This window comes from Oppia nitens, unplaced genomic scaffold (genome assembly GCF_028296485.1).
Source record: "Oppia nitens isolate AA-2021 unplaced genomic scaffold, nextdenovo-longstitch-racon4-pilon3 scaffold2_pilon_pilon_pilon, whole genome shotgun sequence".
NCBI classification, from domain to species: domain Eukaryota; kingdom Metazoa; phylum Arthropoda; class Arachnida; order Sarcoptiformes; family Oppiidae; genus Oppia; species Oppia nitens.
The window spans coordinates 3,188,959-3,212,856 of record NW_026533210.1 but is presented as its reverse complement, the minus strand read 5'-3'; the positions used below and the strand labels follow the sequence as shown (position 1 = coordinate 3,212,856).

Here is a 23,898-nt window from a genome sequence, read left to right as displayed (position 1 = left end):
CTCTCTCTCTCTCTCTCTCTCTCGCTCTCTCTGTTAAATATATTTATTTACTTAACATTTGAAAATGTAGGGAAAGTGTATTTTAACTACATTTCCGCATTCATGTTCAACCCATAGGAATGTCTACTCATTATATTTAATGCAATAATTATTTATCATTGCATATATTTTAATCTTATTAAAATTAATTTAAAAACATTAAACAGTTTATTATTAAACAAAAAATGTTTTTTTAATAAAATTATAATTTAAAAAAATATCATTTATTAACAAAAGTAATTATCGTTTGAAAATTTAAATATTTATTAATCTATAATATATAATAATAAAAACAATGTGCATAATATTTAAATGGGAAATTGTATAAATTTTTGTTTTTTAAAAAATATTTTGATCTTTAAAAATCATTTATGAAACACACCGGTTATGTAATCGATTTATGTTTATAACAAACTTATTTCATATAAGTTATAAATTATAGTAAATATTATATATTATATATACTATCATTTTTATACAAATTATTGGCGTTTTTACTAACCTATATATATTGTAATTTCAAAAATAATAAATTATAATAGCCTAATATAAAATTTATTTTAGATAATAATGTAAATGTAAATTGTTTGATATATATATTTTGATTATTATGTATGTAATTATAAAATTGACAATATGTTTGTATTATAGTTGAAATTTACTAATTTTATAAATAAAAACAACCAAAATATAATTATAAATCTTAAAACTAAATAATTTTTGAATTGAAATTAAGATTTTTTTTATATGTATAGAAATATTTATGTACCGTAATCTTAATTAATAAATAAAAAAACATTAAAAATTTAATAGTTTGTAATAGGTAACCACAAAAACCTATATATAATTTTATATAAGTTAATAATTTGATTTTACTTCTAACAAAGTTTATAAAAATTGCTTGTAATATACTTTTAACATAATTTGATTTAATTACCAAACCATTAGATCAATTAATTCATTATTATTTAATAAAAACATCACAGTTATCATAATAATATACATATATAAAAACAATGTACAAAATAATCTTAACAATAACTGTTAAGTATTTGTACAAAAATTATAAAAAAGAAATAATTTTTACGATTGCATTGGATAACAAATGTATGGATTATTTAGATATTAATAATACGGATAAAGTTATGAATGCATTGATTCGGACAAATCGTTTTTATAGCTTTTGATTATAACAAAAGCAAATGACTTGTTTGACAAATCGGACAATTAATCAAAAGTTTCAAAATAATTATTTCAAATCTAGTGTACAATCTATGTGTCTAACAAATTGTTAATTTTCATCTGCAAATAATTACTGTTTTTAAAAATTACAGTAATATTTTATAAATACAAAAATCAAATGAAAACATCGTGCTTTAAATAAAAAATTTATGATAAAATTTTTTAAATAATTAATACTGTCTATTAAATAAAAAATTATATTAATTGTGCAATTAATGTGTATAATTAAATTTGTTTTATGAGAAATGAATAACAAAAGTGATAATTGTATTCAAATATATATCGCCTAATATTTACAAATAAAAATAATTAATAATTATATATATATATATATAGATTTATAAAACAATTAAAAAAGCAACTTTAGATCATTGAACAAAAACAATTGGCACTAAAATCTCTTAAAAATAAACTTTAAAAATCCTATATATTAATTCAAAAATGCTTTGATTTTCAAATAAAATTTGTGCAAAAATAATATATTACCTCATATTAATAATAATAAATTAGATTCAATATACAATTATATTTATAGAAACCTTTTTTTTGTCGAAAAAATATAAAATAAATATTAAAACCTAAAAATTGGTTAACATTTATAGGACATAATGCTTAATAAAAAATTGGCACCAAATCAATAAAATGGCTCTTTTTATGAGATAGTCGGTAATTATGGTAAAACATGGATTTGTCACCATCAACATTATCAATGATCACCTCGTAATAGTTCCATCAATAGATTAAATGATGGCACATCTCCTTCTTTCTGTTTCGATGCCAGCGACTCTTTGCCTACTTGTGAGGTGCGCTCCAAATCGGGAATTCTTAACAATAGTTCGCCAAACTTTGAGGGCTGACTCGGGTAATGGTGACGGGTATATGTTTGCAGGGCTTCGAGCACTTGTTTTTGACACAACCTTACTTTTTCTATTTCTTTAAGACCACTTGCATCTATATATCGTAAATATATATATATATATATATAAATTACAGTATAAAATATTTATTGTTACCGTAATTATGTTAAAAATACAAGAAAAGAGTAAAACTTATAATACCTGACGTGAGAAGTATTATGACTTTAAGGCAACAATACTCGTATTCATCAAACTCTAAACGACGCAAATGATCGGTAAGATTAAGCATTCTTTCGATGACTGTTCCGAAACCCAATTCTCGCGATTCGTTTAAAGTGATTGATTTGCCGCTCGAAAGTCGGATCTCGTTTGGTGTTGATATTGATCGATAGCAACAGCTTAGCAAAAGAAGTTCACACCACGAGTTGATCAACAATGATATTTGGTCGTCCATCTGTATGACAATTAAATATATTATTAACATCTATTACATACACAACTCTAATAAGACAAACCTGAATCTCACGAAAGAGTGGTAAACTCTTACACCACTTTACTATCTTATAAAGTCTATGATCAGCGATATTACACAAATCTATTTCACTTGACTCTTGACTAATACTTGTGTTTTGCTGTTTATCGGATTTATTATTATCGACCAAACTATCGGTCTCTTTGTCTGCATTATGCCACAGGTGTTCAACAGATAGTATCTCTTGTATTAATCGTGGAATGGGTTCAACGGTTTTATTCTCAGACGTATCCATTAAGTCTAAGTCTGGCTCACGTTTGGTCAACATATTTGTTGAATATAGAGATTCGTTATTAACAGTATTTATTTGAACATCTGAGTGACCGCTTGACGCTGAGGTCATATCCAGCAAACGAGTGTCGGCCAATGATTGCGGCGATAAAGTATAAGAGCATTGGTATGTACTGCGACCACCACGAGTTCGGTCTTCGCGTATGGCCTCCAATTTCATACCCATTTTCAAACACTTATCGAACCGACAGGCGGGACATTTCTTACGAGTGGTCATCGAAACGTGACAATTAGCGCCACGAAGACATACATAGTTCTTCTTGTTTTGAACGGTACGCTTAAAGAATCCTTTGCACGATTCGCACGAGAAGATACCGTAATGGAAGCCAGATATACGATCACCACATACAGGACAGGGACCAGACAGTAGCTGTTGGCGACTGAGTCCAGCTCCCGGTGCCGAACCAGAAATGGCCATCAAATGTGCGTTCGTTACAGAAGATTGATTATAGTCAGTGGCCATTGAATTGTTATACGTTTGCGAATATCTATCGTCATTGTTGTCGCTCGAGTGTCGTCGCGAAGGAGACGCAAAATCCGATGTATTGGACTCGTCTGAAGCGGAAGAGATTACTGATGCCGAAGATGTGGCTGTTTTTACAATTTATTTGATACATAATTGAATTAATTAACATATTTTAGTCTAATTGCAAATTATCACTAACTGTTTGATCTGAATTCTGTTTGAGAATGTGGAGTCAGTGGCGATGTCTGCGACAATCGGGACGAACTGTCGGTCACCACAGGATGATAATCGTGTGCTGATAGACATCCACTGTCACGACTTACTAACAAATGATGAAATGGTTGAGACATTGTTTGCATTGCTATAAATCGAAATCAAAATTACATTAAGATATGATATGATATATCCAATTAACTCAACAAATAATTTACCGATTTGTTGACCATTCGGGTCGTTAACATTGTTTATCACAGAGTGTTGTTGAAAATGTAGGTATTGTTGTTGTTGTTGTTGTTGTTGTATAGCATTAAAGCCATTCATTTCGGGTGTCGTCGACTGACTTCGCGATGACGGCATTATTTTGACGGACGAATTCGGCAAACAGTGGCCGCCAACTGTTGTCATGAGTGGTGTGCTGACCGGCCGCGCGGGCATCGGAGACGGTACCGACCCGATGACCGCATTGACATCTATTTCAATAAATAAAACACAAATTGTTAGCAAACAGATGACAATCAGATGAAGATAACAATAAAAACAATTTAAACCTATATTTTGATAATTCATTTATCAAAACATTGTTGCATTCAGTGACGTTTGTGTGTATATGGATCAAGTGATGGTGATAACTATGATGACCATTGATGAGACATCGATGTTGTGGACAACCATTGATTTTGCATAACTATTGTATACTAAATATAAGTATCACTAATAGTGACATTCAATTCGTATGTTTGATGTGTTCGCCATTTTTAACATTATGTCATCCATTGAGGGGCACTACTAGTGGCACACATATTGTGATGACGGACGTCGTGTATGTATTCTAACATTGCATTTATGCATTGCATGCATGTGTTTATACAGTAATATACACTTTATTTTTGTGAGTATTGCAGATGCATAGATTATTGTTAATATAGAAATTAAATTAATGTGTATAAGCCTTATAATGTAGATTAGGCTCCGCCCATCGTAACATTAATTTATATAAATGTGGCGCACATATATGTATTTGACAGCTGCATCGCATTGTGAAAACAATTATTGTGTAAACTGTTAACCAAAGACATAACTATCCAGTAATTAATAATTACTACTAATTTCTGATTTACAATTGAAACGAAAAATACATTTAATTATGATATAACTTGTGTATTGTGTTTATATACGTTATTACATTTACAACATTAAATAAATAATTGATAATAAAAATGTATTCAGTAATTTTTAAAAATATGAATTTTATATTATTAAAAACATTTTTAAGATATTGAAATTTATAGAAATATTACATTAAATGGTTTTATTTGTTTTTATACTGCATTTTATGATTCCGTTTATAAAAAAACTTAGGTCTCACAGTAGAAATTGTAGGCTTTATTGACTATTTTTCTTTGATAATCAATTTGGATTTTCCTAAATAGTTGAGTCTTTAATAATAATAACAGCAATATTTATAACAGTAATACTAGTATTATTGATAGAGAATGTAATTGACATTAAAAATATTCTATTATTATATTTATTATAAATAGTGTAATAAATATATTGAATAATAAATAAAATATGAATTGAATTGAATGACAGTGTAATGTATTTATAGGAAAGTCATTGTAAGTTATGTTTTACTTCCGATTATTTTTGATTAGTATTACTATTTAGAAAATTTTCATTAAAAAAATATTAATAGATTTCAATTGAAAACGATTGAAATCATATGATATGTGCTATTAATTAATGTGATTATAACGGTTGCGATCATCACTATTGATGACAATACCGACAATACATCAGAGTCTCAAACAGTATGATCTGATTGGTTGGTCATCGCGTGTTTGGCCACCGATATCAGCGATGACTAACCGCAAACGTTATCTTATATTACTGGCCATTGTCTTAGCTGTGATAATAGTCTACAAATTGAATAACCAATTGATCCCATACTCGACACTTCATATTCATCAAAATTATCTGTTGAATAAAATTCAAGAAAAGTCATACATTGATAGTGTTGTCGATGACGATCAAGACGTCGATCTGAGTTTTCATAATATTTCTCATTTGTCAGTCAAAGAGTACCAATTCATAGTACTTTTGTGGACCAAATACTTTGGATCTGATAGCTGGTCGGGTGTCGATCTCAAGACATTAAACTGTAGTCATAGTAATTGTTTGCTCACTGATGACAGATCCCGATTGTCACGAAGTGATGCCGTGTTTTTTCATTGGCGAGACATTAATCCTCGCGATTTGCCGCATATACACAAATCCGGTCAGAAGTGGATACTCTATAATTGGGAATCTCCTCACTATTCACCCGAATATCGTATTCGTCGTCTGGCCAGCGATATAGACTGGACAATGACCTATCGTAGAGACTCTGATATCTATGTGCCGTACGGGTCAGTTGATCGGTGTCGCCGCCAATGGCTCAACGAAGATCTATTTGACGGCAAACAGCGAAACGTAGCGTGGATTGTGTCCAACTGTGATACGCCCGGTAATCGGGAACAATATGTTCAGGAATTGCAAAAGTATATCGATGTCGATATTTACGGCTCGTGCGGACAATACAGTTGTCCGCGTGACGACTCTTGTCTGCAAATGTTGGAAAAGAAATACAAATTTTATCTATCATTTGAAAACTCGGTTTGTTTTTTGTTATATCCAATAATTTTAATGAAATTGTTTTTTAATGTTTTTTTTTGTTTAAATACAAATTATATGTAGTTATGCAAAGACTATATCACCGAAAAGCTGTTCCATATTGTAGAATATGATATAATACCTGTAAGTTCTTTAAGATAATATGACTATTTAATGTCTATTATATATAATAAAAATTAATATTTCTAACTTATAGGTGGTTTATGGTTCGGCAAACTATATGCAAATAATGGCTAACCGTTCGGTAATAAATGTTAATGATTTCCGATCGCCGCAAGAATTAGCCGAATATCTAAAAGAATTGTCAAATGATAAGCAAAAGTATAATTCGTATTTTAAATGGAAATTAAGTTATTGTCCAAAACGGACACAATTTACATATTTTTGTCAAATGTGTCGTAAATTAAATGAATATTATGGTAAACGTGTCGATCATTGGAAGCGAAATAAATTGATTAATTGGTGGTTCAAAGAGGCTTATTGTCGAAATCCGAAATATACTTAATTTTTTTATCATATTTTACATAACATTTAACTATCAATTAGCTCATAACGGCCTTAATTATGATTATTTATTTTATATACTAATATTTTGTTTTATTATATATTTTTTTAAAAATCAGTTGAAATTAGTTTACCTCAAATGTCACCTGCTCATTTTATAATTATTTTACTATTACAGTATATTTAAATAGTAGTAAATTAATTATTTGTATTTTAATAAGATTAAATTAATCCTAGTTAAAGTATAGTATACAATGTATACTATACATATCACATTTTTATTTTATTTAATGCAAAAATATTTATAATTACGGTAACAATAAAAACAATAGTGCCCATAAGGGACTTTAACCTACACACTCACAGATAACTCACCTAAAGGTCAGTTTCAAAAAATATTTTCACCTAGTTCATTTGTCAATACTCCCACTAAAAGTTGTTATTTGAAGATATTTAGTTTGAAAACTTTGTAATGATATTTGTTATATTAATTGTTTTTTTTGTTTAATGCTATATTATGTTAATAATTTTATTATGTTTTATATTACATTGTAATTATTTATAATATATCTAATGTCAAATTAAAGAAATTAGTTGTTTTATTAATTCAATAATAATAATACTTACCGTAGATGTTATGCGAAGTTGTCATATAAACATGAATTTACGGTAATATACATTAATTACAAAATAATTGGCACATAAAAAATAATTAACAAAGTTTACCATTACATTAAAATTAAATTAAATATTATAATACATGAAAATGTCAAATAAGAAAATTAAAATTAAATTAAGATTTTTAAATGCAATTATTTAAAGATTCATATTATTATCGGTTCTCATCTCTATTGAGGCATACTTTTCATTGCGTTTGTCTTTAATATATTTTAACCAAATGTTTAGCAAATTAATTACTGGATATTCAAACAGCAATGAAAACACGAGTCCTAATGTATAGGAAACGCATATGTGTTGTAAAAATATTGTTAATGTCGAGTACATTGTGGTGTCGATGAGGTACCTCCGGGTGCCGATAAAGGCATATATAGACCAGGCGTGAACCAAAAATGTACAATAGGTTAACCGGGCAAATGGTACCAATATTTTGCATGATAGAAATTTATTAATAAAACCTCCATTTCCTATAAAATATATGTCACTAAAAATAACTAAATTTAAATTTACAATATAATACCTGTTATACATAACCATATAGTGGCCGCCAAACATACGGCATATAATAACCGCGATGAGGGAAACACTACCGCAGATATATATTTATTAAATGGTTGTCCATAATTGTAAAATATTGTGTCCGATAGTGTTATTTCAAAACCAATGATAACAGCTATCCATGCGATAAATGAAGACATCTATTAATAAATTTAGTTTTAAAAATATATATATATATATATATATATAAATTTTAAAAAATTATTAATTATGACAAAAACCTTTGATAGTTTGACAAATCTATTGGTATATATATAATAACCCAAAACAAATCCCACAAAAAATGAGATGCCGTGAGGTGTCGGACGAAAGTATAGGACATTTGTGAAGACATTTACATAAAATTCACTGAATAATAATAATTTAATATAAAATCATAATTTTAATAAATGATTAGATTTAAAATATTTGTTAAAATATATATACGTTCGTCCAGTATTTGTATAAACAGGTGGAAAGTCATTAATAAAGGTTACTATAGCTGTTGAAGTATAGAAGCCAATGATAGCCAATATAGACAACCATAAGCCCAGTCTAACTGATCGTAACATAACTACTATTATGATAAATGACATCCAATGCATTTGCATATCAACCGCTAAATACCAGGTATGAAGTAAACACTAAGTATTTTTTTAAATTAAATATTTAATAAAATAAAAAGATTGTAATTTTTCTCTTATATAATACAAACCATATTTTCAACATCAATGATATTTTGTAAGAAAATAAAGTTTTGCCAAAAATTGTTATAACACTTGTCCATAACGGGATCTATAAACTCATGCCAAATAGGACCCGAACCTATCTATAGAATAATTGTATTTTATTAACAAACAATATTTATACTGTATATATATGCATATATATTAGCAATTTTATATAATAATTATACAGATATAATACCAATGGTATGAGAAATGATATTAACATAAATATAGCCATTTGTGGTGTTAATCGTAAATATCTGGTTATGAAATATGCAAATCCATTGAATTTAGTTGAGTCTCCATTTGTTAATTTGTATGTTATATATGATGTAAGTATACCACTAATTTAAATAAGCATGATCAATTTATAATACTAATCAAATTATTAAATTTTTATCAATAATAAACGATTACCTAATTAGGAAAAATGTGTCCACACTATTGCCGGCATTGAATATTGGCTGAAGTATTGGATTTGTTAAATGTTGTTTAATATTAAGTGTGCGACCTATGATTGAATGTGTGGCACAGTTAGCATAATTTTATATCATACAGAAGCCTCTGTAATATTAAAGTAATACCAAATAAGTTAAAGTCATTCCATAGGACAGTATGTCCGTAGATAATCCAGATTAGTGTAAAAAATCTGATCCCATGAATACATGACAACTCCTGACTGGTTTTAACAGTAATTAATTTATCAAAATTTATTTTCAATGAAAATATTTTCACAAAATTGCGAAACCATGTCTTATCTAAATAAAACAAACAAACAAATAATATTTAATTATTCATATTAATAGTATAGTATATTTAATTAGTTATAAAAGTATTATAAAATATAAATTAAAAGTTGAGAAAAAAAATAATTTACACTAAAAATGACAAAAAATTATTTACTGTAATAAATGTGTAGAAATCCACAAATAGATGCTATAGTCGAGCATAAAATAAATGTAAATATCGTAAAACTGTAAGAATATGGAAATAAAAAAAGTAATAATATTTATTTTTACTATAATATATGTATTATAAAAAAAGTTAATTGTTATCAAATATCATCAATTAGTTTGCTTACAGGGCTACCAATTGTGTTGAATTAAATTTAATTTCTGTTTTGATTTCACACCTAATTTTACGAACATTTAGACCCATAAGCGATGACTCTTTAAATGATATTTTAGTTTAGTTATAATTAATGATAATTAATTGATAATTAAAATTTAAAACCTCTTTTGGTTAACAATTTAATGTCACTTAATGTACACTTATTTGGTGTACAAATACCAACACGAAGTGCTAACCAGTAAAGTATTGAAGCATTTTTTGAGATCTTCACTAAAGCATTGTTTGTATTGTTTATCAATTCATTAAGCAATACATCGATTGGATGAAACAGATTGTGATGAATGGGCATCGGTTGAGGTAAGGGTAGACTCAGATCAAGCAAACAATACTGTCCTTTACCTATAAGTTTATTGCCATCAATTGCCAAACACTGGTCATAGGCTCCCAAATCAGTGAAAGTACCATCAAAAGCACCTCATATTATATATCATTATAAATATTAGATTTTAAAAAAATTATAAATAACTAATTATTAATTACCATTTGGGGGAAACTTTGCCCACGAATTAATCATCTGTACGGCCCAGTCGTCTAGTCTACCGATGCCATCAAATACAGAGTTTATGGCTTTACGACAGTCGACCGATACATTAGCCTCTTTAGCCAATGTTTGCCATTTGTTTTGATGAGTTTTGACATAATCTTTGGACCAAACTTTTGAATAGTTATAAAACTTTTCCCACAGTTTGTACTCATTATGATTATGATTGTCAACTATAGATGCTATACATAAGCTTTTATTAAAACTAAATATTACAATAATTATGATTACAATTTGATTAATATTATTAGATTGATATCTAGCCATCACTTTGTTTAAAAAATTAGAGTTGAAATGTTTTATTCAAAAGATCTTTTTTCAAAAAATATGATTAACTTTTTCGTGAAAAATCTTGCAATAAATTAATCAAATGAAAACCCAATAGTTGTTTGAATCAACAATTGTATGACAAAATCAGTGGAGCCCTTGAAATGACACTCAAATAAAAACTTTATTATTTAATATTATAAATTCATTTTTAATTCAAACAGTTATTTACTCTTTTTTTTCTTTCCCACTAATTCACTGCTAATTACATTAATAACTGACTATTTTCTCATATTGATTGTCTATTGATTGAATAACTACTAACAAAACAATATATATATTTAAAATCCAACTGTTTTTCGGCCCCAAAAAAAAGTTGTACTAAATTTTCTATAAAATTATTTTGTTATTGTTTTTGTTTTCCACTGTATTAAAAATGATTGATTTATTATTACCTATAGTTAGACGATTAAAACAATAAGATTCACTAAAAAGTTTTTTTTGTATTTGTAAATATTGCAAACTTAAAATATTTCATAATAAAATAAATAACTGTGATTTATTAATATACAATATATACAGTATATAAATATATAAGTTATAAAGTATATATTAATATTTTTATAATGTTAAATTGCATAATTTTATAATGATTTTTAAATCATTGGATTTAAAAAAAAACGCATAAAAGTAATTTCTAATAATTTCTAATTGAGAAATTTAAGATAGTTTTTTTATTATAAAAATTAATAATGCTAAATTTACAATAAACTTGATTTTATTGTTTTTTAGGTCATTTACTAAAAAATTTTTGTTTTTTGTTTGCTCACCACAATTATCAAACATATTTAATAATTTCACTTTTTAAATTGTTAATCTAAAAAGTAAGTGTTATAAAAAATTAAAACTGTAAAATAACATTGTTTTAATGTGTAAAATGTTTATTATTTTCAATGTTATTAAATATATGTTAAGTTAGAGTGTGCTCAACAAAAACAAATATAATTTAAACTTAATTTATTAAATTTAATTGTCTATTCTTGTCTAATAACGTCATTTTTTATTACTTTCACTAATATTTTTTTAAATGAAAATATGATATTAAGATATTATTTGTGAAAATATAGTATTTATTTTAATAAATATTTTGTATAAAATATTAGATATAAATTATTGTTGTTATTATTCTAAAATTATTATTTTGAGTGATTTTTTATATTAATTTTTATAATTTATTATTTATACTAAAATAATATTCTCATCAAAAAATTATAACAATTAAGACATGCATTTGAAACACAAAAAAAATTAATGACATATTACAGTGAACTTCCTTTAAAAAAAAGTAATCGTCAGGAAATTGATTAACAATTTTTTTAGACATTTTATTAAAACAATATTATTAATATTATATAACACTAATATCATATCATATAATTATGTAGTTATTAAAAAAACTTTTAATAGTTAGTTAATGCTTTTTAAAAAATGAAGTTACAAATTAGTTTTGGATTTATATTATTTTTATGCACAATATTTTTACAAAATTTAAGTAAATTATTTTTATCTCATTTAAAACAAATTGATTAATAATTGATTTATTATAAAATAACTTTTAACTGTTAACAGATGTTAACTCAATATTTCCTGATTTGTCTAAAATAGCGGGCAATGCGTGGACAAGGATTGATAGGTTGGCCAGTGGTGTAGCCAATGGCATCGCCGGAGCCATTAATCCAAATAGAAATGATCCGAATCGTGAAGTTGACTATATTGGCAATAATGATGGATATATTCACGGATTATATAAAAGACATCGAGAAAAACATCGCGAAAGGCTGAGCCGTTTGTGCGAATTTTTCAGACACGGAAGACTACATAGGAGACCATGTCGTGGAAAAGATGAAAGGGAAAGGATTAGACAGGAAGAACAACAAAGAGGTCGAGAAGGAGATAATACTGCTAATGAGGTTTATCCACCTAAACCTAAACCTAAACCTCAACCACAACCTCAGCCATCAGGTTTAGATATGTCAATGAATTGACTTTATTATACAGTAGATATAATTATAATAAAAATTGAGACTATATTTTTGGTTTATCTAATTTAGTCACTGGAAAGCCATGTAAGACAACTGATGGTTTAGCAGGTGTTTGCGAAAGTGCCACATATTGTTTCAGTCAATACAACGATGTGAAAGATTTTTTGGCCAATCGTTGTCCACTATCTAACGGTGCTTTTGGCATATGTTGTCCAAAACAAATCAGAAAAGTATCGGAATCTTATTGTAAGCTAATTATTACCACAAAAAAATGTATTTTATTTCAAACGTTAATATCATATTTCTAGTACCCATTCGGATACCACAACCATATCGACCGTCGGCTAAGATCAAACATATCAGTCTTGCAGATATCGACAGAGCAGCCGCTGAAAGTCATCAATTTATTGAACAATTTATCAAAACTGAAAAAGCACTCATTTCTAAAGGTTTAGTATTATTAGTTCATGTATTATGTATTATATTAATTAGTAATTATTTTATTAATATATGTACGACTGGGACGCCCTAATCAGGTATATTTCAGAGACACGGGTCAACCCAATCACAACATCAGGCATTCTTTGGACCGTTCGATGAGAATCAGTTCCAACTGACAAAAGGGGGTTTCATAAACTTGTTGACAACACTTAAGATTAGAGATCGGTTAGAATTTTTGTTAAATATAATTTTTTTTTTATAAAATCTATAATTGGAAAATAATTGATAAAAAAAATTTCACAATTATTCTGGAAATGTATGTTTGACAGGACTTCCCTTTGACTCAATTATATAGACCCTCAACAATACATTAGTAACTCTTATATCATATTACATGTTATAAATTAAGAGAAATAATATAAAATAGCACTCTATTGTTAATTGTTTTAATTAGTAAACACTTTATCAATTAAATTATTAATAATTTAAATCATTATAAATCAGATTCAAGTTATCCAATGAAGAGGCCAGAGATGGACTGTGGAAGTACTCATTGGAAAACACAGATTTGGAAAAATATTGTATTCAAGAGCCGGTATGCAAACAGTCTAAATATCGTACGGCCGACGGTAGCTGTAATAATCTTCAGCGACCACTTTGGGGCAAATCTAACACACCATTTGTCCGACTATTACCGCCGGCATATTCCGATGGACTCAGTAATTGATTTCTAAATTAATTGTTTTATCCAAGACTTTAGTATAATATTAATATAAATTTTAAATCTTTTTATTTAAGGTGTTTCTCGTATATCAGTGACAGGCGATGAGTTGCCCGGTGCTCGAGTAGTGTCATTAGCGGCAGCAACCGATTCAAAAATAGCCGACAAAAAGTTTACACTATTTGTTATGCAATGGGGACAGGTATGTTCATACTTAAAAAAAAATATATTCACTGAAAAGATTATTAAATTTTTTTCTTTTATTTAACAAAGTTTATTGATCACGACCTAACTCTTACCGCATCGACCCGAGCGTCCACTGGAGAGGGTCTTATTTGCTGTCCCGATGAGTCCCGCACTGGCATCAGAAACATCAACCATCCTTCATGTTTGCCAATTCCTATTCCTCGAAACGATCCATTTTATGCTAAACATAGACAATCTTGTATGAACTTTGTACGCAATGCTCCCAGTCCTAGAGCTAACTGTGCTTTAGGTAAGAAATGTTATCCAAAAAAAAAAAAATGAAAATCTAAATTTTAATTAAAAATATACTTTATTTTTTGTTAGGACACAGAGAACAGATGAACACATTGACACATATTATTGATGGCTCAATGGTCTACGGATCAGATGAAGATAGGATGAAACATCTGAGAGAATTTAAAGGAGGTATTAATTGATGATAATCTGGAAAATATGTTTTAACCAAACACTTAAATATTTTTAATTTATTGCTAAATTATAGGTAGACTTCGGGTATCACTGGTTAATAGAGTTGAGTTTTTGCCTTTTGATTCGGAAAACCGGTCGGACGAATGTGCTGTACCTGAACGGGACAGACAGCGCATCCAGTGTTTTGTCGGAGGTCTGTATTAATTTAATTATACATTATATTTCAAGTACAGGTATAGGAACTGTATTAGTTTAAATGTTGATTTATTATTACCGTACCGTAATTGCTATTGAAATAATATGATTATTATCATTAGGTGATGTTAGAGTCAATGAACAGTCGGGTCTGGCAATGGTTCACAACCTACTACTTCGAGAGCATAACCGTATTGCCGGTATTCTGTTAGCTTTGAACCCCAACTGGTCCGATGAAATTGTCTATCAAGAGGCCCGACGTATTGTGGCCGCAGAGATACAGCACATCACATATAATGAATGGGCACCACTTATAATTGGTTTGTATTGATATTTTATTGTTGTTATAAATATCACTTAACTTGTTATGTATTGGATTTGTATTTTGTTTTTAGGCCGAACAGTGATGAAGGAGTTCCAGATTTTGCCCAAATCTTATGGCTATACCTTTGATTACGACCCTAAACTCAATCCTAATATAATCAATTCATTTGCAACCGCAGCCTATCGTTTTCATACATTAATTCAAGTTATATCTGATTTTTTTAAAATACAAAATTATGTTTATATATATATTTTTTTAAATAGGGTTTCATTGAATTAATGAATAGTAAGGGTCAGGTCACTGAACGACTTCAGTTGAGGAATGTCTTCAATAATCCAAAGTCATTGTACAGAGAAGGAGCTTACGATGAATATCTGTTGGGATATACGGCAGAACCGACTCAAACATTTGATAAATTTTTCACTAATGAAGTAAATATTAAACAAATTTGTTTAAAAAAATTTGTTTGTTTGTTGTTTAAGTGAAATTACAATTTAATTGTTTTATGATTTTTTTCTATTAATTAGTTAACAGAACATCTGTTTGAAGAACACAATACAGGATTTGGTATGGATTTGATAGCATTGAATCTACAGAGAGGTCGTGAACACGGACTGCCCGGTTATAATGAGTACCGAAAGATATGTGGTATGAATGCCATCCGATCTTTCCAGGAGTTGGACACTGTTATGCAGTCGGGATCGGCTCAGACATTCTCAAAACTCTATAAGTTAGCCAACAATTGATTTCTAAGTTTTTCTTTTATTTGCTACAAAAGATATAGTTGTTGTATTGTTTTATCAGAACCGTTGACGACATCGATCTATTTATTGCCGGTAATCATGAAAAACGATTGCCCGACGCAGTGGTCGGACCAACGTTTGCGTGTATTTTGGCCGAACAACACCGTCGGAACAAATTAGGTGACCGTTTCTGGTATGAAAACGGAGATATGGCTCACTCTTTCTCAGAAGGTATGACTTTAAAAAACAATCGTTTATTTTAATATATATCTTAATTAATGACATTTTAATATCCAGAGCAACTCCGGGAGATACGTAAGACTAGTTTGTCGCGACTTATTTGCGATAATGGCATCAAAATCAAAGATATGCAACCTTTGGGTTTTCTACAACCATACGATTGGTTTGATTTTTTTTAAAAAAATAAATGTTATTAATTTTATTATAATTTTATTAACATTTTTATTTACCGATAGGAATGTCCGAATATCTTGCGATAAGTTAGCAAAAGTTGATCTCAACTTCTGGAAGGGCGAGAAAGTCTTCAGCAATTCTGCCCGAATTGAGTACTAATTGACAACGAGTTTGACAAACATTTTGTTTAATGTCATAAAATATTTTTTTATTAATAAATTAAAAACATCTTATAATACGAAAACTTCTTAAAATTGTTATAATATTTATTAAAACTAACATTCAATATGATTATAATTGAATAATTAAAAAAATAAATTTATATAATTAGTATCTAGGTGATAGATACGATAATATAAATAATTAATAATATTATTATCATTAGCACTAATTATTGCTAAAAAATTTATATATTAATAGTTTATTGATATTTATTAAATATCATATAAAACTTATAAAAAAACTTTTCTATTGTGATAATTTTATTTGAGATATTTATTAGAAATACATAGTCGTTAAGCCACACAATGTATTGAAACGGACTGATAGGGTGTTTCAGTTGAGTTAGTTTTGATAACATCTGTATCACAATTAGATGATGTCTGCAATCATTTGTGGAAAATTTAATTTATTAAAAATTATTGATTAGTTAAATGAAAAATATGTAAAACATGTCTTACTTTACATCCTTTTGGTGTCTTAATCACCCAAACACTGGTATCATTTGGATCGCATTGACGGTAGTAATCGATGCGAAACTCCAAGTGATAGATAGTTTGATTGCCATTATGTTTGTAAATGTGAGTCAAAACGGTCTCTTTGTTGGTAGTATTGGCATCAAAAGCAAACGCCAAAACTTCCTTTACTTCATCCAACTGACTATCGATGGCCACAAATGTCTGATTGCGATCATTGATATAATCAGTGATAATAAACCCAACAAACAATGATAGTAATATTGTCTGTAAAAACATTTTCTTTTGATAATAAAAATTTTATGAAAAATATAACTTTTGATTATTTTTAACTTGTTTTTTAATCATAAACTACTATATATATGATAATATGATATCCAGTTAACAACAAATGATTCATAACTTGTTTTACTGGTTAAAAAGTTTATTGAATTTTGTCAATCATTTATTAATTGTTATTGAGATGACATTTGGTATTAAATATTGAATTAATTAATTTTTTTCAAAATTATTTTTTTTAGTAACTTTAAAATAGTAACTATTAATAGTTATCAAATAAAGTTTATTATATATAAAGATTTAAGAAAAATACCAATTCGTAGAATTATTTATTATTTGTGAAATTATTTATTAGAAATATTAATTTTTTAATAACCTTGAAATAAACAAACAATTTTATTTATACTATAAAATCATTGATAAAATTTATAGATTCTACTTATTTATTATACTGTAATTTGTAGTATTCATTTAAAAAACAATACAATATATAGAATAAATAATTTATATAATTATTTTTGTTAGTTTTGTGTAAATTTAGATAATACTAATTATATTCATTTTTTATTAATATTTAAAAATTTATATATTAATTAAAATTGCAAAATAATGATTTTATAGACGCGTTTTATTCATGATTAATTATTATGTAAATTAATATAACTAATATAACCTAAACTACTTTATATTAATACTAATATCAAAAAATATTGTGAGAAAACAGGTATGGATTCCGACAAAACAGGAGTTCATAATATTTTATATAACAAAAGTCTTACATTTGAACACAATTTACTTTAAATTAAATAATATGCAAATTATTATTTATTTATTTTTGTATATATATATGATACTAATAGTTTAGATTAAAAATTACTTTTTAATAACATAGATATAAAAATTAATCAATAAGTAATGCTAACAATTACTTTTATTTCAATTATAATAATTCAAAATTTTTTAAATAACTGTCAAATAAAAAGTTTTTAAAAATTATATTATTATCGCTGTGATAGACAACAGAACAGATACTATAGTAATAATGGGTAACTGTTGTCACTGTTGTCATACAAATGATGACAATCTTGATATTCATCAAAAAAATGATACAAAACTTACTGAAAATCATATATCAAATGATCAGTTTATATGCAAAACTAAGAAACCGATTGAAACAAACAATCAAACAAATGATTTAAATGGTGACCAAAAAAGTAATCAAATGAAGTCATCGGTGATTACCATTAGTGACAATCAAATCTCGTGTGAAGATACTGTCGACAAAACAGAAGAAACAATAGTCATCGACAACAGTCACCAAACAGATGATAATGAAGAGCCACTTGTGTTGCCCGATGAACTGATTGTTGAGATCTCAAGATATCTTTCACTTGAAGACCGGTTGCGATGCGAAAGAGTGTCCAAACAATGGCAACAATTTATATTTTACAATAAAAAGAGTCTCATTCTTAACAGACATTTGATACAAAAAATGAAGAACAAAATGAAGAACAATACCGATAAACAAGAATTTAAAGACCTTTTCTGTCAACGTTTTGAGACAATTCTTGTGAAGTGCTATAATATCAGACATTTTACATTTATTGACTCTGAGATCAGTTTAGACTTGACGGACGACATCTTAAGATTAGTGACTCAATTCTGTCATCGTTTGCAATCAATTGATTTAAACATCGAAAACGATATTTCAGTGCAAAAAATAGAAACATTTTTTGATAAATTTGCGAATCAATTGATAGGAATTAGTCTGGATTTTGATGATGTAAACGATGAAACTGAAAATTGTTTTCACAGATGTGTCCATCGATGTCATCAATTGGTATATTTAATCTATTGTTGTACTGAAATAAATATGGCTCCGATTGACTTCTTGAATAACTTGATTGTGGACTCACAGACAGATAAACCGAGTTTTGCACGACTCAAGCAATTGCATATTAGTTGCGATATTAATACAGTCGCCGAACCAATTGTCGACCATTTGAAAGAAAAAATTGAGACAATTGCCAACAATTATGGGAAAACATTAAAGATATTATGCATCGACTTTGGTTTAACTCGTCCTCTTGAATGGCCACAAATCAAACCGATTTTCATAGTTATAATATCGATGATAAAACTTCAGAGTCTAGACATTAGAAACATTAGGTGTAGTTCAGAGTCCAACAAATACCTCAAACATATCGGTAATAAATGCAAACAACTCAGAGAACTATCTCTCCAATTGACAGTCAATAACATTGAAGTGATGACAGACCTATTGTCGACAATTAATAATCACTTTTACAAATTAAAATGGTTGTCATTAAGTGGCTATTCTCCCAATGATTATGTGGTACCCGACGATACATTCAATCGGTGCAAACAATTGAAAAAATTGAGTTTAATTTTTTGTCAGCCTATTTGTTATCAATCGTTTCTCTATAAAGTTGGGCATAATTTACCAAAACTTGAGGAGTTGTCCGTCTCATGCAATTCAATCAATAAACAAGTTTTCGACTCTTTATCTAAACTAACAAAACTAAGATATCTTGATTTGTATGGACACAAAAATTCTGACCAAAAATACATTGTTTTGTTGAAAAAACGGATTAAAATTTGTAGAATTTAATTATTTTTGTCAATCAATTCATAGAAATTATCAAAACTTTACATATTTTGCTAAAAAAATAGAATAAATTTTCTAAATGTAATAAAATATTAACTAATTTGTTAATATTGTTGAGTATTATATTAATACCTATAATTATAATAGTTTTAGATTAATAAAAATTTCTTTATTATAGTATTTTATTATTAATACAAATATTTTATAAATATTTTTTGTCATAGCCTTGAAATGACTAATAATTAACTGACAAACAGTATACTTAACATAGGTAACAATTTTTTTAGTTAAAACGAATCATTGAATTTATTTGAATTATTTAAAAAAAATCCTAAATGTAATATTTTAGGTGCATTTTGTAATATTCTTAAAAAGGTATTTATTAAATAACAAATTCAATGCAAACTACAGTATTTTATTAATTAAAAAAATTTTTTGAAAGTTATTAAAAACATATTTTACAATTATTTTGTAGAAATTAATAATTTTAATATTAAATATCACATTTTTTTTTGAAAAATTCTACAAAAACCATATTTTGTTAATTCAATCCTTTAGTGTTATCTACACGTAATACTAGTTTTATATTTTAAGACCTGTTTTATTGTTAAAGGCATGGAATTAATGGAGAAAAGTCTTATTGAAGAACTGAACTTAACGTTGGATAAGACATTGATTGATAGGATAGAAGAAACGTCACAATCATTGCTGGAAAAGATCTACGAATGCGATGCTATTAAAAATGTTGTCTTCACGGGAGAGATCAACGACAATAGCAAGTCGTTTGGCCAAAAAAGACTTAAAGATATCTACGATTTGAGACCTGTCTTAATGGATATCTATACTAAAGCCGCAGCACTTGGCAAACATGAATACGAAGACATTTACTTTTTCAAGCAGTGTTTGGGTGTTTTTGATGAAACGGTTCCCGAAATTGTTGAAGAAATGTCGAAAGAGTTTGGTTCACAAATCATCCAGGATTTAGACAAACCTATGAGTGAAACAATGGCAGAGTATAAGAAACATTTGTTGTCGTCGGCAAACAGCGGATCTCTGACCAAACTATTGGCTGCAGTGATGCCCACAGCTATCGTACCGATGGAAGTGGCCTATCATTTACATCGCAGACAAGGTTTCAAACAATTGAATCCATTCTTTCAGCTTTTAATGTCACAGAAAATCAATTTGCGTACCATTTATGATGAGATGAGACAAATCATCAATGGATATAAAGTGAATACAAGTGAGGAACAGGAGCTCATAAAGTTGTATAATAAAAGTATTACATTTGAGCTCAATTTGCTTCAAAATCAAATGAAATAATATTCAAATTTTAATTAATTTCTTTTAAATGTTTAGTTTTAAAATGAATATTACTGTATTCTCAATTTATGTATACTTTAAAATTAAATAAACTATAGATAATAACAAAAATATACTTTAATTATTTATTATATAAACATTAATTCAATAGTTGGTAACAATATAAGTTATAAGATATTTATTATAACTTATTATAAGATATAAGTACAATAGTAATAATTAATTAATTGAAAGCCAACTAATATTTTATAATTGCAAATTTAATATTAATTACCGGTAATAAATTACTAAATATTTAGCTCTACTAAAATTAAGTATTAAAAATTATTTTATTTATTTAAAAATATAAACTTACGGTATATCTAAAAAAAACAAATTGTATTTAAAAATAATAATTATTATATAAATTAATATAATTAATGTGACTAACGTTGCTAAAAAAACTATTAATTATATAAACAAAATGAAAATGTTTTGTGTGAAAAAATATATCAAAACTAATTTGAGCAGTCATTGAAAATAAATTATTTATAATCAATAATCACATTTTAAACATATATACAATTATCTATAAACTAGATTTAATTTTATTGTTAAAAATAGTTAACAAATCAAAGGGTTCTTCAAATAAAATGGCCGGAAGTGGTGTGCAATGAGTCGAGTCGTAGTGTTTCATGTGTTTCTTCGCCTGATTTCAATTAAAAATCAATTATTGATTAAATCATAAATCTATTTGTTATTTTCAATAATAAATAACTTACTAAAAACAAAACCAATTTTATTTTCATGTCAATAGTCATATCAATGTTATCCCCAATATTCAAGGGATAGTCGACACCGTTTTCCTTCATATAAGTCAACAATTGATTCAAACACAACTCATCGGTAACACCGTAACGCATCATAAGTGTGGCTAAAAATTTATTATATAATTAAACATAATATTTAAATCAATTAAAACATTAGACTTTAGACTAAAGTATTAATTATCAAACCCTGATCCGCTGGATTAGCTAATAGCCAACTCGCAAGTGTTTTTTTAATCTCATCGCTGGCCATTAACACCGGAAATCTGTTGCTAAGTAGTTTATAAAGCATATCATTGCCACGATTTGATCTCAACTGTTCCAATCTATTAGTACTGATAATCTCATCTCTAAGTCGTCGAATCAAAAGTATTGGTCCATTAAAACGATTAATGTTTTCCGATATATTTAAATTAAAGTATGTCCTGATTAGGTTGCGTACAATGGGATCTAACAAATGTTGATAACAAAATCAATTACTCAATAAAAAAATATATATATACCAGTAATTACAAGTTGTAAGACTTACTAAGCGCGGGTGGCATTGCATTTTCGGCCAGTGGTAACACGTCATCAAACGATGCGTCCAAAACAAGTCCTTTCACCTGTTGATAGCTTTGTGCGGCCCAACTAACGGGAAAGCCACCAATAGACCAGCCATGCAATAGTACTGAGTTCAATGGAAAGCCTAGACGCTCGATAGCAAAACGAATGACAACATCCATGGCGTTGATCACATTTTGTGGATAAGGAAGTCCAGTACTTCCACCAAAACCTGGATGATTCCATCCGAGAACCGAATAGCCAATATCTAATGGCGTTCCCATTGTACCGAACTCATAGAATCCAGCGTTACCTTCGCTACAGATGACCAGAGTCTTGCCTTTAGTTGTATTGCGATTTCTTCGGTCGACAAACATTGTGTCGATTTGATTGCCATCTCTGGCCAACAGTTTATATCTTTCGCCATTATTCTCTTCAACCAATTTGGTTCGGCCTTCAAGCATGGCTTGACTTACGGCCAAATTAAGGAGACCAACTGAACCGGGATATAGCATACGGCGAGCAATAGTGTGAACCAAAACATAACTCAATAAATCGCACGGAATGGCAATCATTATATTGCGTTTCGAGTGTCGACCGGTAACGACCAGTTCCGGAGGTTTTTTCGGATCAGTAAAAGTTGATTCATACCATCGAAAATCAATTGGCCAGTGATTGAAATCAAATTCAAAGCGCGAAAGTGCCAGACGTGACATATCATCCTTTTGTTTGGCTTTCGTGAGAATTGTGGCAAAACCTTTGTATTCTCTGTTCGCCGATCGGCCGATACCTCTGACCACAAGAGCGCCGACATATGCGAAGGTAAATATAATGGCAAATCTCATGATAGATGGATTCAACACAGCGTACGGATTAGCGGTAGACACCCATCCCTTGCGCCACAAATAACCAATGATTATGGGACTCGAGTAGATGGCCACCGATGACATTACCGATATAACTCTGACTACAATGTCTGAGTAGATCTCCACTCGATTGGCCGCATATGGCCGACCCTATAGATCAAATGTCTTCATTAATATCAAGAAAATAATAAAAAGTCAATTACCGGTTGATCGCGAAACCTAAAGATACGGTACAATCGGGGACCAGTCAAGTGATGCCAAAATTCTTGGAGTGACATTGTTTTCGGCAATTGATTGATCCAATTGTTGGTTATGTCTGATTGTGGACAACAAGTGATTTCTTTTGGTTATTATATTTGTCACAATTTTTATTAAAATAATATACAGCTATTAAAATAAAAAATCAATGCATTCATAGATAACATAAATATGCGCAAAGTTTTAACTTATTGTCGTTAATTAACAATATATACTGTACTGTATATTATAACATAAA

At 28.3% G+C, this 23,898-nt stretch overlaps 6 protein-coding genes across 7 annotated transcripts; 2 read left to right on the top strand and 4 right to left on the bottom strand.

Annotated features, from left to right (window-relative positions):
- Positions 1-1,774: 1,774 nt before the first annotated feature.
- LOC128956375 (nuclear hormone receptor FTZ-F1 beta-like) lies at positions 1,775-4,428 on the bottom strand. The gene is made up of 6 exons (XM_054302109.1): positions 4,195-4,428; positions 3,859-4,116; positions 3,627-3,788; positions 2,654-3,552; positions 2,340-2,592; positions 1,775-2,232 (listed from the first exon to the last, which is right to left on the bottom strand). Exons 1-6 carry the CDS (start codon positions 4,211-4,213, stop codon positions 1,988-1,990), a joined length of 1,836 nt encoding a protein of 611 aa, XP_054158084.1. The 5' UTR covers positions 4,214-4,428; the 3' UTR covers positions 1,775-1,987.
- A 952-nt stretch (positions 4,429-5,380) lies between these two features.
- LOC128955299 (glycoprotein 3-alpha-L-fucosyltransferase A-like) lies at positions 5,381-6,871 on the top strand. The gene is made up of 3 exons (XM_054300960.1): positions 5,381-6,301; positions 6,383-6,442; positions 6,516-6,871. The coding sequence occupies exons 1-3, from the start codon at positions 5,423-5,425 to the stop codon at positions 6,822-6,824; spliced, it is 1,248 nt and encodes a 415-aa protein (XP_054156935.1). The 5' UTR covers positions 5,381-5,422; the 3' UTR covers positions 6,825-6,871.
- A 768-nt stretch (positions 6,872-7,639) lies between these two features.
- LOC128955611 (nose resistant to fluoxetine protein 6-like) lies at positions 7,640-11,762 on the bottom strand. The gene is made up of 13 exons (XM_054301285.1): positions 11,758-11,762; positions 10,378-10,643; positions 10,000-10,311; positions 9,848-9,935; positions 9,670-9,740; positions 9,351-9,524; positions 9,184-9,277; positions 8,966-9,110; positions 8,754-8,867; positions 8,486-8,682; positions 8,281-8,407; positions 8,022-8,199; positions 7,640-7,968 (listed from the first exon to the last, which is right to left on the bottom strand). The coding sequence occupies exons 1-13, from the start codon at positions 11,760-11,762 to the stop codon at positions 7,640-7,642; spliced, it is 2,100 nt and encodes a 699-aa protein (XP_054157260.1).
- Positions 11,763-12,155: 393 nt separating this feature from the next.
- LOC128954959 (peroxidase-like) lies at positions 12,156-16,425 on the top strand. Of its 2 annotated transcripts, none has more exons than XM_054300580.1 (17): positions 12,156-12,257; positions 12,371-12,727; positions 12,817-12,993; positions 13,056-13,196; positions 13,284-13,413; positions 13,693-13,907; positions 13,987-14,111; positions 14,183-14,405; positions 14,480-14,581; positions 14,658-14,777; positions 14,902-15,099; positions 15,175-15,308; positions 15,368-15,535; positions 15,632-15,834; positions 15,909-16,078; positions 16,145-16,250; positions 16,324-16,425. In XM_054300580.1, the coding sequence occupies exons 1-17, from the start codon at positions 12,194-12,196 to the stop codon at positions 16,418-16,420; spliced, it is 2,730 nt and encodes a 909-aa protein (XP_054156555.1). In that variant the 5' UTR covers positions 12,156-12,193; the 3' UTR covers positions 16,421-16,425. The 2 variants fall into 2 exon arrangements, with proteins under 2 accessions (XP_054156555.1, XP_054156554.1); XM_054300579.1 differs by having other exon boundaries at positions 12,335-12,727.
- Positions 16,426-16,735: 310 nt separating this feature from the next.
- Positions 16,736-17,288, bottom strand: LOC128955902 (uncharacterized). Its single transcript, XM_054301580.1, has 2 exons — positions 16,942-17,288; positions 16,736-16,863 (listed from the first exon to the last, which is right to left on the bottom strand). The coding sequence occupies exons 1-2, from the start codon at positions 17,233-17,235 to the stop codon at positions 16,777-16,779; spliced, it is 381 nt and encodes a 126-aa protein (XP_054157555.1). The 5' UTR covers positions 17,236-17,288; the 3' UTR covers positions 16,736-16,776.
- A 4,321-nt stretch (positions 17,289-21,609) lies between these two features.
- LOC128955125 (phosphatidylserine lipase ABHD16A-like) lies at positions 21,610-23,844 on the bottom strand. Its single transcript, XM_054300766.1, has 5 exons — positions 23,606-23,844; positions 22,523-23,552; positions 22,183-22,443; positions 21,949-22,100; positions 21,610-21,875 (listed from the first exon to the last, which is right to left on the bottom strand). Exons 1-5 carry the CDS (start codon positions 23,678-23,680, stop codon positions 21,756-21,758), a joined length of 1,638 nt encoding a protein of 545 aa, XP_054156741.1. The 5' UTR covers positions 23,681-23,844; the 3' UTR covers positions 21,610-21,755.
- Positions 23,845-23,898: the final 54 nt, after the last annotated feature.

Coding starts and splice junctions, on each gene's coding strand:
- LOC128955902 (XM_054301580.1), bottom strand. CDS start 17,235: ATGTTTTTACAGACAATATTACTATCATTGTTTGTTGGGTTTATTATC. Junction 16,864..16,941: donor AGACACCAAAAGGATGTAAA/GTAAGACATGTT, acceptor AAATGATTGCAG/ACATCATCTAATTGTGATAC.
- LOC128955611 (XM_054301285.1), bottom strand. Junction 9,936..9,999: donor TAAATTGTTAACCAAAAGAG/GTTTTAAATTTT, acceptor TATCATTTAAAG/AGTCATCGCTTATGGGTCTA. Junction 9,111..9,183: donor GACACATTTTTCCTAATTAG/GTAATCGTTTAT, acceptor TATTTAAATTAG/TGGTATACTTACATCATATA.
- LOC128955125 (XM_054300766.1), bottom strand. CDS start 23,680: ATGTCACTCCAAGAATTTTGGCATCACTTGACTGGTCCCCGATTGTAC. Junction 22,444..22,522: donor TGCAATGCCACCCGCGCTTA/GTAAGTCTTACA, acceptor AACATTTGTTAG/ATCCCATTGTACGCAACCTA. Junction 21,876..21,948: donor TAAAATTGGTTTTGTTTTTA/GTAAGTTATTTA, acceptor AATTGAAATCAG/GCGAAGAAACACATGAAACA.
- LOC128956375 (XM_054302109.1), bottom strand. Junction 3,553..3,626: donor AACAGAATTCAGATCAAACA/GTTAGTGATAAT, acceptor TTGTAAAAACAG/CCACATCTTCGGCATCAGTA. Junction 2,593..2,653: donor CACTCTTTCGTGAGATTCAG/GTTTGTCTTATT, acceptor ATTGTCATACAG/ATGGACGACCAAATATCATT.
- LOC128955299 (XM_054300960.1), top strand. CDS start 5,423: ATGACAATACCGACAATACATCAGAGTCTCAAACAGTATGATCTGATT. Junction 6,302..6,382: donor ATCTATCATTTGAAAACTCG/GTTTGTTTTTTG, acceptor AATTATATGTAG/TTATGCAAAGACTATATCAC. Junction 6,443..6,515: donor TAGAATATGATATAATACCT/GTAAGTTCTTTA, acceptor TCTAACTTATAG/GTGGTTTATGGTTCGGCAAA.
- LOC128954959 (XM_054300579.1), top strand. CDS start 12,194: ATGAAGTTACAAATTAGTTTTGGATTTATATTATTTTTATGCACAATA. Junction 14,112..14,182: donor TTGTTATGCAATGGGGACAG/GTATGTTCATAC, acceptor TATTTAACAAAG/TTTATTGATCACGACCTAAC. Junction 15,309..15,367: donor GTTTTCATACATTAATTCAA/GTTATATCTGAT, acceptor TTTTTTAAATAG/GGTTTCATTGAATTAATGAA.